Source organism: Triticum dicoccoides, chromosome 4B (assembly GCF_002162155.2).
Source record: "Triticum dicoccoides isolate Atlit2015 ecotype Zavitan chromosome 4B, WEW_v2.0, whole genome shotgun sequence".
Taxonomy (NCBI): Eukaryota; Viridiplantae; Streptophyta; class Magnoliopsida; order Poales; family Poaceae; genus Triticum; species Triticum dicoccoides.
The window spans coordinates 655,596,029-655,612,815 of NC_041387.1; the positions used below are offsets into that span (position 1 = coordinate 655,596,029).

The following is a 16,787-nucleotide window of genomic DNA, read 5'->3' on the forward strand; positions in this document are numbered from 1 at the left end:
ATGATACTGCAGGCGGTGATTTCTTAGGATAATAATAAAAGTTTTGCACGAAAGTATTGGTAAGTAAGAGATACTGATCGATTCGGTCGTTGATGAAACCAGTGAGGCCTGCAGTCTCGATTAAAGCATAAAAGTCTTCATGAATTCCGACTTTCAAGAACTCCTCACATGGCCATTAGCACGACCGTACTTCCGCTAAGCGAGGAAGATTGTACTTGGCTTTTTCCTTCTCTTTGGCTTGTTTTTCCTCAGAGCTTTGGCTAGAAGGGCCTTTAAAGAGCCTCCTTAACATTTTCTCAAAATTTCTGAAATTTTAGTAATTTCAAGATAAAAGTGGATAAAACTAAACAAGATTGATAGCAACTACTCCTACAAGTGCCTAGAGCCTATATCATGCATTGGAATTGCTTGGGACCTCAAAAATTTAACATGCAAGCTCAAGAACATGGTCACCTATGCAGCAAAATTTTTCAATGAATAAAGCACTAGAGCAAAAACTAATTGTACCAATGGAGGAGTCGCATACCAAGCAACAATCTCCCAAAGCAGTTTTGTGAATGGAGCTTTGAGCTAAGAGATCGAAAATCGCAGCAAAACGAGCTAGAACTCGTGCTTGAGCTGGATAGGGATTTTTTTGGGTAGAAGATGAAGTGTGTGGGAGTTGGCATAAGTGGAGGGGGGAAACTAGGGGCCCACGAGACAGGGGGACGCGCCCTACAGGGGGGCGCCCTCCTCTCTCGTGGCCTGGTGCTTGCCCCTCCTGTGGTGTTTTCAGTGCCTAAAATCCTCAAATATTCCAGAAAAAATCATACTAAATTTGCAGGGCATTTGGAGCACTTTTATTTTCGGACTATTTTTTTAAGGCACAGATAATTCAGGAAACAAAGGGATAATACTATTTTTGCTTTATTTATTCTAAATAACATAAAGTAAAAGGAGGGTACAGAAGGTTGTACCTTCTAGTTTCATCCATCTCGTGATCATCAAAATGAATCCACTAACAAGGTTGATCAAGTCTTGTTAACAAACTCATTCCGAATAACATGGAACCGGAGAAATTTCCAATAACACTAAGTTACCTCAATGGGGATATGAAAATCCCCAACAATAATAATATCATACTTTTTCTTGACAGTAGGGAGAGGAAATTCAAAACCTCCAAAAATGATAGTTGGAACTTTTTCAATAGAATTAATGCTATGAACTTGAGATTGTTTCCTCGGAAAGTGTACCGTATGCTCATTGCCATTAACATGAAAAGTAACATTGCCTTTGTTGCAATCAATAACAGCTCCTGCAGTATTAAGAAAAGGTCTACCAAGGATAATAGACATACTAACGTCCTCGGGAATATCAAGAATAATAAAGTCCGTTAAGATAGTGACATTTGCAACCACAACAGGCACATCCTCACAAATACTGACAGGTATAGCAGTTGATTTATCAGCCATTTGCAAAGATATTTCATTAGGTGTCAACTTATTCAATTCAAGTCTACGATATAAAGAGAGAGGCATAACACTAACACCGGCTCCATGATCACATAAAGCAGTTCTAACATAATTTCTTTTAATGGAGCATGGTATAGTTGGGACACCCGGATCTCCAAGTTTCTTTGGTATTCCACCCTTAAACGTGTAATTAGCAAGCATGATGGAAATTTCAGCTTCTGGTATCTTTATTTTATTTGTGATGATATCCTTCATATACTTAGCATAAGTATTTACTTTAAGCATATTAGTTAAGTGCATACGTAATAAAATAGGTCTAATCATTTCAGCAAAGCGCTCAAAATCCTCATCATCCTTTGACTTGGATGGTTTAGGAGGAAAGGCCATGGGTTTCTGAACCCATGGTTCTCTTTCTTTACCGTGCTTCCTAGCAACAAAATCTCTCTTATCATAACGTTGATTCTTTGATTGTGGGTTATCAAGATCAATATCAGGTTCAATCTCTACATCATTATCTTTGCTAGGTTGAGCATCAACATGAACATTATCATTAACATTATCACTAGGTTCATGTTCATCACCTGATTGTGTTTCAGCATCAGAAATAGAAATATCATTGGGATTCTTAGGTGTGTCTACAGTAGGTTCACTAGAAGCATGCAAGGTTCTATCGTCTTTCTTTTTCTTCTTCTTAGAAGAACTAGGTGCCTCTAAATTATTTCTTTGAGAATCTTGCTCGATTCTCTTAGGGTGGCCTTCAGGATACAAAGGTTCCCGAGTCATTCTACCAGTTCTAGTAGCCACTCTAACGAAAAAGTCATTTTTATTATTCAATTCATCAAGCAAATCATTTTGAGCATTGAGTACTTGCTCAGCTTGAGTAGCAACCATAGAAGCATATTTGCTAATGCGGTGAAGTTCATCTTTAACTCTAGCCAGATTATCACCTACGCGTCCTATCTCGAAAGCATTATTCTTTAACTCTCTACCAACATAAGCATTAAAACTTTCTTGTCTAGCCATAAAGTCATCAACTTCATCTAAGCATGGGCTATGGAATTTAGTAGAGGGTATTTCAACTTTATCATATCTATAGAGAGAATTTACCTTTACTACCTGTATCTGGTTATCAAGACAATGTGGTTCTTCAGGCGGTAAATTAAGACCATGTATTTCTTCAATAAGTGGTAAATTCTTAACATCTTCAGCTTTAATACCTTTTTCTTTCATTGATTTCTTTGCCTCTTGCATATCTTCAGGACTGAGAAATAAAACACCTCTCTTCTTCGGAGTGGGTTTAGGAATAGGCTCAGGAGTTGGCTCAATTGGTTCAGGAATTACTTCAGGAACTGGCTCAGGAAGAGTCCAATTATTTTCATTAGTCAACATATTATTCAATAATATTTCAGCTTCGTCGACTGTTCTTTCCCTGAAAACACAACTAGCACAACTATCCAAGTAGTCCTTGGAAGCATTGGTTAGTCCATTATAAAAGATATCAAGTATTTCATTTTTCTTAAGAGGATGATCAGGAAAAGCATTAAGTAACCGGAGAAGCCTCCCCCAAGCTTGTGGGAGACTCTCTTGTTTGATTTGCACAAAATTATATATTTCCCGCAAGGCAGCTTGTTTCTTATGAGCAGGGAAATATTTAGCAAAGAAGTAATAAATCATATCCTGGGGACTACGCACACAACCAGGAGCAAGTAAATTATACCAAGTCTTAGCATCACCCTTTAATGAGAACGGAAATATCTTAAGGATGTATAAATAGCGAGACTTCTCATCATGAGTGAACAGGGTGGCTATATCATTCAACTTGGTAAGATGTGCCAGAACAGTTTCAGATTCAAGGCCATAAAAAGGATCAGATTCAACTAAAGTAATAATATCAGGATCAACAGAGAATTCATAATCCTTATCAGTAACACAGATAGGTGAAGTAGCAAAAGCAAGATCGGGTTTCATTCTATCATTAAGAGACTGCTGCTTCCATAAAGCTAATAATTTCTTAAGATCATTTCTATCTTTGCAAGCAAGCATTCCATAGCAGCTGCTTCATTCATAACATAACCCTTAGAAACAACAGGTAATACATAATCATTGGGGGAACGTTCATCATCACTATCATCAATAATAGGTTCTTCAATATTTTCATTCCCCCTAACTCTAGCAAGTTGTTCATCTAGAAATTCACCTAATGGCAAAGTAGTATCACGCACAGAAGTAGTTTCATCATGCATAGCAGAAGTGGCATCATCAATAACATACGACATATCAGAATTCATTGCAGTAGCAGGTTTAGTTGTCACAAGCCTACTAATAACGGAAGGAGAATCTAGTCCAGAGCTAGATGGCAGTTCCTTACCTCCCCTCGTAGTTGAGGGCAAAATCTTGGTCTTAGCGTCTTTCAAGTTCTTCATAGTGATCAACAGATATAAGTCCCATGTGACTCAGAGAATAGAGCTATGCTCCCTGGCAACGGCGCCAGAAATTAGTCTTGATAACCCACAAGTGTAGGGGATCGCAATAGCTTTCGAGGGTAGAGTATTCAACCCAAATTTATTGATTCGACACAAGGGGAGCCAAATAATATTCTTGAGTATTAGCAGTTGAGTTGTCAATTCAACCACACCTGGATAACTTAGTATCCGCAGCAAAGTGTTTAGTAGCAAAAGTGGTATGATAATAAAGGTAACGGTAGCAAAAGTAAAGATAGATGTTTTTGGGTTTTTTGTAGTAGTTGTAACAGTAGCAACAGAAAAGTAAATAAGCGAAGAACAATATGTGAAAAGCTCGTAGGCAATGGATCAGTGATGGATAATTATGCCGGATGCGATTCCTCATGCAATAGTTATAACATAGGGTGATATAGAACTAGCTCCAATTCATCAATGTAATGTAGGCATGTATTCCGTAAATAGTCATACGTGCTTATGGAAAAGAACTCGCATGACATCTTTTGTCCTACCCTCCCGTTGTAGCGGGGTCCTTACAGAAACTAAGGGATATTAAGGCCTCCTTTTAATAGGGAACTGGACCAAAACATTAACACATAGTGAATACATGAACTCCTCAAACTACGGTCATCACCGAGAAGTATCCCGATTATTGTCACTTCGGGGTTGTCGGATCATAACACATAATAGGTGACTATAGACTTACAAGATAGGATCAAGAACACACATATATTCATGAAAACATAATAGGTTCAGATCTGAAATCATGGCACTCGGGCCCAAGTGACAAGCATTAAGCATGGCAAAGTCATAGCAACATCAATCTCAGAACATAGTGGATACTAGGGATCAAACCCTAACAAAACTAACTTGATTACATGGTAAATCTCATCCAACCCATCACCGTCCAACAAGCCTACGATGGAATTACTCACACACGGCGGTGATCATCATGAAATTGGTGATGCAGGATGGTTGATGATGATGACGACGACGAATCCCCCTCTCTGGAGCCCCGAAAGGACTCCAGATCAGCCCTCCTGAGAGAGATTAGGGCTTGGCTGCGGCTCCGTGTCGTAAAACGCGATGAAACTTTCTCTCTGATTTTTTTCTCCCCGAGACGGAATACATGGAGTTGAAGTTGAGGTCGGAGGAGTTCCAGGGGGCCCACGAGATAGGAGGCCGGGCCCTAGGGGGGGGGCCCGCCTCGTGGACAGGCTGTGGGCCCCCTGGCATTAATTCTTTCGCCAAAAATTCTTATTAATTCTAAAAAGTGCCTCCGTGGAATTCCAGGACATTCCGAGAACTTTTCTTTTCTACACATAAAACAACATCATGGCAGTTCTGCTGAAAACAGCGTCAGTCCGGGTTAGTTTCATTCAAATCATGCAATCTAGAGTCCAAAACAAGGGCAAAAGTGTTTGGAAAAGTAGATACGTTGGAGACGTATCAACCGCCAATCTCCCTCCGACACCTTGAGGTCGGAGATCTCGTTCACCATCCTCGCGACCTCAGCAGTCGGCATCTCCCTCATGCACAACCTGCTCGGGACGCGGTGCCCGCTCATCCGACAGATCAGATGAGGGCGGCCCTGGAGCGGGAGGACCCGACGCTCGACGAAGGCAATAAAGATGTCGGAGGCCACGAGGCCCTCCGACTCCTGGAGCACCCGGAGTCGGCCGATAGCGGCTGCCGTGTTCGCCTACACCGGCTTTGGCTTGTAGCCCAGTTGGGCCGAAGCCCGGTTGGGGGGCCGGCCTCGTAGGCCGGCAGGTTGATGAAGTCGACAGCCGGATCGACGTTCTCGACATAAAAATAGGACTGCTGCCACCGTTTTACTGACTGTGACAGTTTGATGACGGGGAAGGCATTCCTCTTCACCGGCCGGCGCACGGCGACGAACCTGACGCGTTCGGACGCCGTGTCCTTGGCGGAGGTGCCGAGTTTGCCATAGAAGAATGCTCCCCACAGCTTGAGTGTGGGGAGGATGCCGATGTAGCCCTCGCACGCCATGATGAAGGCGGCGAGCAGGGTCACAGTGTTGGGCATCAGATGATGCGGTTGGAGATGGTTGAAGTCGAGGAACGAGCGGAGGAAGCCGCTCACCGGAAGGCCGAAGCCGTGGAGAAAGTGCGAGCGAAAGATGACCCGCTTGTTCCCCTTCAGCGCCGGCAAAATCTCCTCCGCCGGCAGCACCCGCGCCTTGATGAACGCCGCGTTGGGCATCCGGCGCGTATCCCGAAGGAAGGAGATGTGGTCTTCAATCACCATCAAGCCGTCCCAGTCACCGCCCTTCTTGCGCGCCATGGCTTCAGACGGGGCTGCGAAGGGAGGAGGAGCACAGAGGCGGCGAACGGCGGCAACACCACGGCAAGCACGGAGCGGCGACAGTAGCAATGGCGGAGAGAGCAAGAGGAGGAAGAGAGTGTGGGAGGGGGCGTGCGTGCTCCGCCGCACCCCTCCCTCCCCCTACTTATAGCCCTCGGGCTACGAAGCCGAGGGGGCGGGACGTGGGATCGTGGGATTAACTGCGCCCACGACCCCACGACCCCCCGGATTACAGTGCAAACTTACTGCGCCATGAACGCTCGTGGGAATCGCAACTGCCCACCTCGCACAGCGGATCCGCCCGCGTGTCGAGGCCTGGTAGTGGCAGGCCCGGCCCACTATCATGTCCCATCGGGAGCGTGGGGTGGCAGGCTGGCGAGCGCCGCGTGGCGTGCGTGTGGCGGGCGGCGACTCTGGGAAGCTTAGCAGGCACGCCACCTGTTTTCCCGCCTTGGAGTTCAAAATCGGCCAACGATCCCGCCTTGTCAAAGCCAACTCCAGCAGCCGGCGCACCGCAAGGCGGCTCGAACATTCTCCCGGAGCTCGGTGAGGGGGGAAAACTTCGCGGCCCCTCGACCACAACGCCTCACCATCTTCGGGGACTACTGTCGGAGTATTGGGCCACGGGTAGCCTCACCCGAGTCCCTGAACATGTCAAAACTTTGGGCCGGCTTCGCCCTGCAGTGTTCCAAGCTGAAGCTCCGCCCTCCGGGGGCCGGCTGGCTTAACGGCCGGCCACCGGAGGACGGCCAATCACCAGCAGATAGAACTAAGAGCGACCGGCTCCAGTCAGCCGGCCTCTAGAGAGGATGGTGTCGTGCAGGCGGCCACCTGATGCCCGCAGAGTCTGTGCCCCCATCAAGAGGACGAGAGAGGGCATGGCTACAGTGAAGCCCCTCACCCCCGAATCTTGGGCTGGTCATGGCCACAGTGCCCCATACAGGCGGAGATCTCCGCACGACGTGGCACTGTTGCCACTCCCCCTTGACGTCATTCCGGATAGGCAGAGCCCTGTTCCCCACGACGACCTGTCGGTACGGCCTGCAGGCTGCGGGCCCTATCGGGCAGTGACGTCTCGGAAGACGGTGGATGCTGAACCAGTCGGACCTGGGGAAGGCCGGCCTCCAGCAAGCGGCCGTCCCTTCCCCTGAAGCAAGTGCACCATTAACCTGATGAGACCAGGTGTGGCTACAGTGATCTCCTATCAGGCGGCGGGACTGTAGCCACACTGAGCTGACCAAGCCCGCGTCATTAGCAGCACGACTACAGTGAGCAGCCACCGACCAGACCCGCTAACGGCGGGAGCGGCCTGTCGGCTCCGTACCAGACAGTCGGCGGGGCCCACCAGGCGGCGGGCCCCAATAGTCGGCGGAGAAGCCAGAGGCCGGAGTCACTGACAGCCGGGCCCAGCACCCGGCCGGATTACCATTGTACCGCTAGGAGGTAGGCCTATATAAACCCCCCAGGGCACCCATGCAAAGGGTTCCCACTCCCTTAGAACTAGCCATTCCCCTAGAGCAGGAGAGAGCTAGCCTTGCCTTCTCCTACCTCTATCATACAGCTCAAGGAGCACCTTTGTATCACTTGTGCCTTAGTGATCATGCGGAGACCCCGCAGAGCAGGACTAGGGGTGTTATCTCCTAGGAGAGCCCTGAACCTGGGTAAAGTACGCCGGCGTTCGTGTCTACGCCTCATCCCGCTTCCAGGCACCGGAGACGTTCTACTGGCTCCCACCATGATAAGGCATCCATTGGCATATGTCGCACCCAACCCCTGACAATAAGCGTGTGTCTTGTACCTAGTAATTGTAAGTTCAGTGGTCGATGTTGGCATGTCGCAAGAATAGTTGTTATCTTAGTGCTTTAAGATCTTTCAAGGAGTCGTATGCTTTCATAGGACTTTGTGGCTGTATGGATATGCTGCTCATTGAATTTTCAAGCACGTGGTTTCATTATGTCCATGCTATGGCACTCATACGTGGTCTCATGAATGATTCCTGGATCAGTTTAGTGTGTCATGTAACAATTGACAGGTTTATAAGTTACCACATTTCTGTAGTTCATTAGTTAGGTGCTATCACGCACAGATTAGATATCACTAGAGCCTAGATGATCCTATCTTTGCATAATGTATTGATGTGTTCCGGTTTTTGTTGGTTAGTGTTTTTATTCAGAAAACAAATTCTGGGCCATGTAATGGATATTTTTGTAACTTGTCAGCAAGTGAGAATGCAGATTCATAGGTTTTAACACACATGGTTTAAATGATTGTTTAACACCGCCGAAGAACTGCATAACCAAAGTCCTATGCTTGTTTAAATCCTGTATCAGTGTCCCGTTCTTGTAAACCTTACGTAAAGCTAAAATTCCTTCGTGTCTTGCTCTTTTGCTGGTGCCACAATACATATTAGATTGCTAGCTGTACTTGTTTCCATCTAAAATTACTTGGGTGTCATTCATCTTCTTAGTTTTGTTGCTATGATGCATTGAGTTGTAGACCTAGTTATTAGAGTTTTTTCTGCTAGTACTTTTGGTAAGGCAATATAATAGGTTGTAGTGGTTCTACTACTGGTTTATGTACATCCATATATGTATAATTTGCAATTTTCATTTCTAAGATCAATTTGGCATCACAGGTTCTCAATTACTTTGATTACATCGATGTCAAAGGTGACGCGAATCAGATCTTTGTCAACTATAGCGCCATTCACAACATCGACACAAAGTCAGGTATCTACTCATCTTCTCGAACATATATGGGCCTGATGCTTGATGACCAGATGCTTGATGCATGTAGCATGTGCTCCTTGTGCATATATATGCATTTGTTCAGATTTTTGTGGCACACGCTATGGTCTAAAAGATTGTTTATTTTATTTTTGTTCATACATGAGCACATTTTCTTATTGCCTTATGTCAAGGGATCAATTGATGTAAACTCAGTCCTTAATATGTGGATGTATGTGCTGTTTTGCAGGTTGAAGGTGTTAAGGTGTTGGAGATGTCATTGTACTTGCGGAGCGTTTTTTCGGTAGTGGAATAGTGTATTGTTATGTTGTGGCTGATAAACTGTGTTTCCCGTTTTTGACTGGAATATTGTAATAAATTGTGTTTCTCCTTTCTGATTGGAATATTGTGGCTATTATTTAAAGATTTTTATGTGTTTCTCCTTTCTGCTTGGTACATGGTTTAGTAACAAGCTGTGAAAAATTTAAAATCTGATGATTGGGACCCATCGCCTAGAAGAATCTGACAATTTTGGACTTGCTTGACTACAATAATCTGAAAATTGACCCTAACCGAATAAAATAAAATACAAATAAGGAATTATTTGGAAAACCGAATCTAATAAAAGATAAAAGCCAAAAAATAAAAATTATAGAGAATGGAAAAAGGCCACAGCCCAGAAAATAAAAAAGGCCGAATTGTAGGCTTTGTCCCATGTGGCTGTCCAGAATTAATAGGAAAAAAATATAAAAGGCTGAATTGTTAGGCCTGGCCCATGTAAAACACCCAATCGGATCGGGCTAATTCTTATCAACGACCTTTTCATTTCGTCGCAATTTTGCCACATCATCTAGCCACGTCGGATCCGACGTGGCCTGGGCGGACAGCTAGTGACCAAAACAGAAGGTCGTAGGATCAACGACCTTTTGTTTTGGTCGTAAACGTCTACGACGTTTTCACAGAGAAGGTCATTAATTTCAGTTTACGACCGCCAGCTTTTGACCTTCTGTTTTTGGTCACAAAAAGGTCTGAAAAACAATGACCATTCAGTGACCAATAGTCAAGGTCACAAGTTAACATATTTCTTGTAGTGTGAAAAGGATCAAGTTTTGGGTCCAAGATATATCAACATTGGGGGCTGTTGTGTCCGGCATCTGGTTTTATCATATGTTGTTACCTTCATGTCAAGTGTGAATTGAATGTAGTGGCACACAAATTAGCTCGTAGCTGTGAGCATGATGTAAATCATACTCCCTCCATTTTTGTATACAAGGCCACAAACCCATATTACATGTACCAAGGTAAAATTAATGGCTACTTAAACCAATGTTGCAAACTAGTCTTTTCTCCTTGCTTGACGTGTTAATTAATGTGTATTTTTCTCTCCAATGCACAACAAGACAACTCTCTCACTCTTAGTTGGTTGATTAATACGGTGCATGCAAATCAATCTTCTCACTCCTGCATGCATGCATGAGGTATTAATGTCTTTAGTTGGTAGTACGAGGCAAACCTCATCAATTTTACATCGATTTGTGTTAGTGGCCTTGTATAGCTGCAAATTGTAATTTTGATAGTGGTCTTGTATACAAAAATGGAGGGAGTATTTATGATGGTGTGATTTCAGAATGTATCCAGGATGAACGTTGTAACAGTGTTTATTAATCAATGAAGTGTTGTCATTCTCTATAAAAAGGCGAGGTAACTCAAATACGTGTTATGGAAAAACTACAAATTTGAAAAATTGAATTGGATGATTTTTTTGTTTCTCAAATTTAGAAATTGTATACAAACCAACCGTAATGGGAAATGACCGCAAAGAAATCAAATCTGGATAGTCAATGGTGCTGCCAACAACATACATGTTGTCGAGGTGCATTATGATTTGTGGTGGTGGTTGTGTGTGTGTCTGTGTGTGTGTGTGGGGGGGGGGTCCTCCTTACTCGCTGAGGTGATAATGTTTTGGCATGGTTAACCCTGTTTCGACAGGCCAATAATGATCACACGATTTTTCACTATAACATAACCACTTATCGTTGATGAAACAAAACCCCTCACCAGTTATGGGTCGCCAATCCATCAGTAACTTCCGCGAGTGATGAAGATGAATTTATGTGTCGGCTAGCCCATCAATGGAGTTGACAAAGCACCGACGGGCCTCTTGAACCTGTCATCCATATTGAGGATGAACTGGTTGAGATTGGGGTGGCTGATGTATATGTTAGGCGTCGAGGCCCATCAATAGTGTATTCTTCATTAACGAGCCGTTATAATGCACTGCCTTTTAGCAGACCCTAAATGTTGAGGAAGCTGAACAATTCATACATATTTCATAGACATATTACTATATTTTATCTATATATGACAAAGTGGTGTCGATAATACATACCTATTATGAATAATAGGTTTGCACATAATTAAAAGTTCGACAAATGCAATTCACAAACTTCTAGAAACCTAATAAATGGTAACAAATGATATATGTTTCTTTGGTATGTTGTTGTCTTCGTGAGCTGTGCTGAAGTTTGGAAGTTTCCAACATCTTTCCAAAAACCTAACTCATCATGATCAAGTTTGTAACGCTCGGAACATCGAACACCACAAACCCTTGTCGCCTCTCGACCCTAGAACTCCCAAACACGTCTTGTTGCTCTACTGTCCTCCCATTGAGTTTATTCAAGTGAGAGTGAATGAGTTACATGGTTGTGGGGAGCTTATACATGTAAGGAGTCCTTGACAAATGACTAGGGCTACTCAACGAGGTGGTAGGTTTGAGGGGTAGGAAGATAAAGCAACTCTGTAAGTCCAGGAAGGGTAGTCAAATGTGGATGTGTTCTTCGATCATGGTGAGCCACTTTCTCTCATCCATTCATGAATGTGGTGGCTTGGCTAGTTTGACTGTTTTAGGCTTGGACTCATTTTTCTCCTTGCTTCCTTTGTTGAATTAGTATTTTTATTTACTTTCTCATTATAAGTGTTGACCGTTTCATTTGGTTTGGATTTTGTTGACCGTCTTCGGTCTCGCTAATTGGCTTGTACTTCCTTTGAAAGTCCACGTAAGATTAGTTGAGACCCCAAATATGCTTATTTATTTTCCACAACAATACTTAATATACAAAAAAAGTTATTTCGTACTATGCCTTGATGATTTAATTTTGTTTGTAAAATTTTAGTTTGGGCAATTGCACTTTAGATTTCTACTATTAAAGGGGAGTCGGTACATTCTCCTCACGTCCTCCCCCTCTCCCCATACATTTACTTTTTCATCTAAATCAAATCGGTATTTTCCTTTCCTTGTCCTACTGAAAACCATGTCCTGCATTAACTCAATCAAATCTTACCAAAACCATGTTTTGTACCAACTCAATAGAATCAAATCAAATCTTACAAAAACATCAACTAAATGAAAGCTTCCCTTGCCTTCCCATACCCATGCACAAATCAAATCTAATACTACCAAAACCTCCACTAAATCAAAACTTTCCTTTCCCTACCGTACACATCTACAAATCAAATCAAATCTTACCAAGACCTCAACTAAATCAAAACTTTTCTTGCCTTTTCTTGCCTTTTCTTACCAACACATCTACATATACTCAAATCAATTTTTATCAAAATCTAGCATATGGTGGGTGTAAGGTATATCTTGGACACAGTTGGTGTTGAACCAGTTGAATATACATGCCATCATTGCAACGCATGGGCAATTAGCTAGTATACAATAGTTGCACACTTTGAAATGTGGAACTTTTATGTTCTGTAATGTCTGAATGATTTTTATGTTATTGAATGTGTCTTCAATCAAATTTTAGATCTCTAGGATACGAGTCTATGATTAAATTTAGCCAAACTTAGTGACATTTTACCAAACCAAATTCATCGAACCAATTTCTTCTCTCACAATTGAAAGTTACAAAGTTCTCTTGGGTATTGTCATCTTCGTGTAATTGAAATAGTTTCCCTCCATATGAGTAAAACTTGGAATCTATTATTCTTTGTATGATAAAAAGAGCTGATATTGAGACATGGGAATATCATTTTCTTTGGATATAGGCATCTTACCTTGCGTGTTTTGGGCAAGACAAGATAAGCAAACTGATATCACTTTATGCCCCCGACGATGGAGATGGTTATTAGTACTCAACATAAGTTATCAAACATCGCATTAGAATATATATAAAAAAAGGTTAGTAGAAAAATTCTCCTATAAATGTGGAAAAAAAGATGGTGCATGTTGAAGATAATATGTTTTAACAAGCACATTTCTTAGTCCTTGTAACAACAAGAGATGAATTAGCTTTTGAGATGTACTTCTCACATTGTGATCAAATATGTCATGTTTTACATGCCATCTGATCCAATGATGATTGTTGTTTGTGTCATGTAGCTGTAGCGAAAGCTAATGTTCAATGTATGATACTCTTTACAAATGATAAATGCAACAAAAACAAAAATCCTGTTACCATTTTTAAATGCCATTTGGTACGTAGCAAATTATAACTGAATTAACTATGACAAGTCTGAACTGTGTGTGCCATCTTTTTTGTTTTCATACTAGAACTACGTATGTTAGATATCATGTGAATATGTGCATGCCAATTATTAATTTCAGTAAGACATTTCTGTGTATGTGTTTATTGCAACAACAAAAAAGTTCTCCCATGTTATGCATAGACTATGTGTTCAAAACCGCAACTAAGTCCGTTCTTGAAATCTGATTCCGAATGGAATACATCTTTGTTAAAGGTCACAATACCTTTTGTAACTATTGAACAACCAAACCCAAATAAGAATCTAATAAAGCAATGCAAAGTTGAGAACTGAATAAACTTCTTACAAATAAAAAACATAAGTTATAGTACAGAACCATATATGTATATATAAAATGTCCAATATGAAGTTCCTTATTCAAAAGACGTTCTACTTGTAAGTTGGTAACAACGGAATACTACATGTTACAAATTATATCTCCAAGTGATAGGAAATTTCTATTTCTTTAGAAATCATTTTGGTTAACCGAGATTAAGCTAGCCCATTCAGATGCATGGATTGATGATTAGTTACAGCAATGTGTAACAAATTCTGGCCACACAAATGCACTACCCACACCTGTCTTATTAAGAAAGTTACAGAGAAAACAGAAAGCTACTCCCTCCGTCCGGAAATACTTGTCCTAGGAATGGATAAAATGGATGTATCTATAACTAAAACAAGTCTTGACACATCCATTTCGGAGACAAGTATTTTCGGACGGAGGGAGTACTTATTCGTGCCCGATTGAACACTGCATGAAGTAATATGCCTACTCTAATGTTGGACATAACACATTTGTAAGACAGAACCACGTTGAGATATTATTTATGTACCAATCACAAATATAGCAATTTGACGAGGCGATGCAATAATATTTGGAATTACTCAATAGTATGGCAAGTGAGTCATGCTTGAGCTTGACAGCTTGACTAAGGCAACGAACCATCAGTCTGAAGAAATAAAGGCACTTCACAAGCAAAACAAAACAAAAACTGAAGGGCAACACAAACCTTCAGAAGATAGATTGATAAAGGCAAATAACCAAGAGACTGGAAGATAATCCTGCAAGATGCATGTCGTCGGTAGCTAAATAAGCTAGAGTCGCAGCTCCAGGTCGATCCCTACGCCGGTGTTGCTCTCCGATGCCGGCTCAGCGGCCGGTGACCTTTCCGAGCTTAGCATGTCCCCCACATCGTCGTGGACGCCGTAGAACGGGCCGGCTCCCGCTCGCACGCAGTGGACGGACGGAGCCAGCGTGCCAGCCTCACGAACGACATGGAGGCCGCCACCGTGCGTGGCCATAGGGATCGACTTTTTGCTGGCGGCGGCGCGAGACGAGGTGGGATTGGCAACGGGGTAGCGGCCGTAGATGTAGGGGTTCCAGCCGGCCGCGCGCTCCTCCTTGTGCGCGTTCTGGTGGCCCCCAAGGGCCTGCGACTTGAGGAACTTCCTGTCGCAGAAGAGGCACGGGAACAGCGGCTGGACCTCATCGTCGGCCTTCCCGCCGTTGCCCGCACCCCGGCCGGCCGCCCCGCTGTCGCCGGTTTCAGGGCGACCCAAGGCCAGAGACAGCTCCGTCTCCATGTATACCTAGCTAGCAACGTACCAAGCCTAGCTACGAAGTATACATATGCTGTGCAATACTAGAGGCACGGAGCTAGTATATCTAGTCCGGGAAAGAAGATTTAAACGGGAAGACGAAGAGGAGACAAGAGTACAAAACGCCCATTTATGAATGCATGAGTACGTTGGTGATTTGGCTGAAACGAAACGAAAGGAGCCGCGCGCATACGAAATCATCACCAGATGCTTGATTTACGGGATGCCCGAAACGCCTCGTACGGACGACAGCGAGAGTGGTACGACCGCAGAGAGCAGGGCCACCGGCGTCGCCATCTCGATGTCCTTTCCTTGGCTGTGCTCCCATAAAACCTCCAATCGCGCTGCGCAGGCCACCGTGTACATCTGATGTCCTATCATCTTGAGGTGTTGTGGACGGGCATGTTCCACACACGGAAGATGCATTAGCACCTATGTTAGTACTCCCTCCATTTCACAATATAGTGCGTCCTGAATTTGACTATAAATTTGTCACGTCCCCAGTTACCACTCAAGGCCTACCTGAGGAGCGGGACGGCCTGGCACCGCCCAAGAGGAGGAAGAGGCCCAACTGGCTTTTCGATCCAGAGACCTAGGAGATGTAGGTTAAGTAGCGGTGTGTGCGGAGTGGAGGGCACGGCTGAGTACTGGTTGTAACCCTATCCCCATTCCCTTCTTCTCCTTTTTTTTAGAACGAAGGCTCAAGGGGGAGCCCGACTTTAAATTAACAAAGCCATCAACCGGCCAGGATTACACAAGGCCACCAAGCAAGAGCGACCGAAAGATACAAGGGAGCCGAGTGAACAGCTTACAACGCAACGCACACTACTGCACACAAAGGAAGAGACATGAAAGATCTGCAAGTAATGTCGAAGCCTGCTGCACATCGACACCAGGAGCAGGAAAGCAGAGAAGCCTCGGGGATCAACCAAAGGCCTGCAAGCACTGAGAGCAGCCGGATCATGGGATTGGGACCCCGCAACCTGTCTTCCAACGCCGAAGAAGACCCCAATCTTCTCGTCTAGGCTCGAAGGCGCCGCACCGTCGGGTCGTCGGGCGCTCACCCGAGAGCACGGACATGTGCCGGTCGTAACCCAGAACAGGCCTGGCTCACGGTTCTCACCACGCCGTAGGCTCACACCACTAGCTGCACTGCCACCTGCCCAGGCAACCGAGAACAGAAGGAAAGCCACTGGGGGGATTGTCGAAGAAACCAGCTGCAAAGACCCAAGGCCGAAGCTTGGAGAAGCCTCTGCTTGGACTCGCAGCCGACGGGCGCTCACCTACCTCGGCGCCACTCACCCGGAGAACCAGACGACCCAAGGCGGCGCCTCCAAGGAGGGAATGACGCGCAGGGTGCCGCCACCGCCCAACCCGAGACGAGTTTTGGGTTTTCACCCGGGATCTGGGACGGGGATGGATAGGGGAGTCCTGAGCGGTGCCTCGAAGGAGAAAGGCGATGCGCGCACGCGCCATCACCGCCGTGGTCAGAGAACCGACCAAGGGTTTCCCCCGGACTCAGACTATGCCACCAGCACACCGCCGGCACCGGAACTGGCAGCCAAAGCTGCAGAGCAGACAACCAGAGGAGGAGAAAACAGCCCGACCTTCAGATCTGGATCGGAAGAAATCCGCGCCACGACCACCCCCCGCCGGCTCCGTGCCGCCCGAGCAGCCGAGGAGGCCGGCCG

The 16,787-nt window shown here is 44.6% G+C and overlaps 1 protein-coding gene across 1 annotated transcript; it reads right to left on the minus strand.

Annotated features, from left to right (window-relative positions):
- Positions 1–14,355: 14,355 nt before the first annotated feature.
- Positions 14,356–15,250, minus strand: LOC119294200 (zinc finger protein GIS3-like). Its single transcript, XM_037572437.1, has one exon. It carries the CDS (start codon positions 15,079–15,081, stop codon positions 14,593–14,595), a length of 489 nt encoding a protein of 162 aa, XP_037428334.1. The 5' UTR covers positions 15,082–15,250; the 3' UTR covers positions 14,356–14,592.
- Positions 15,251–16,787: the final 1,537 nt, after the last annotated feature.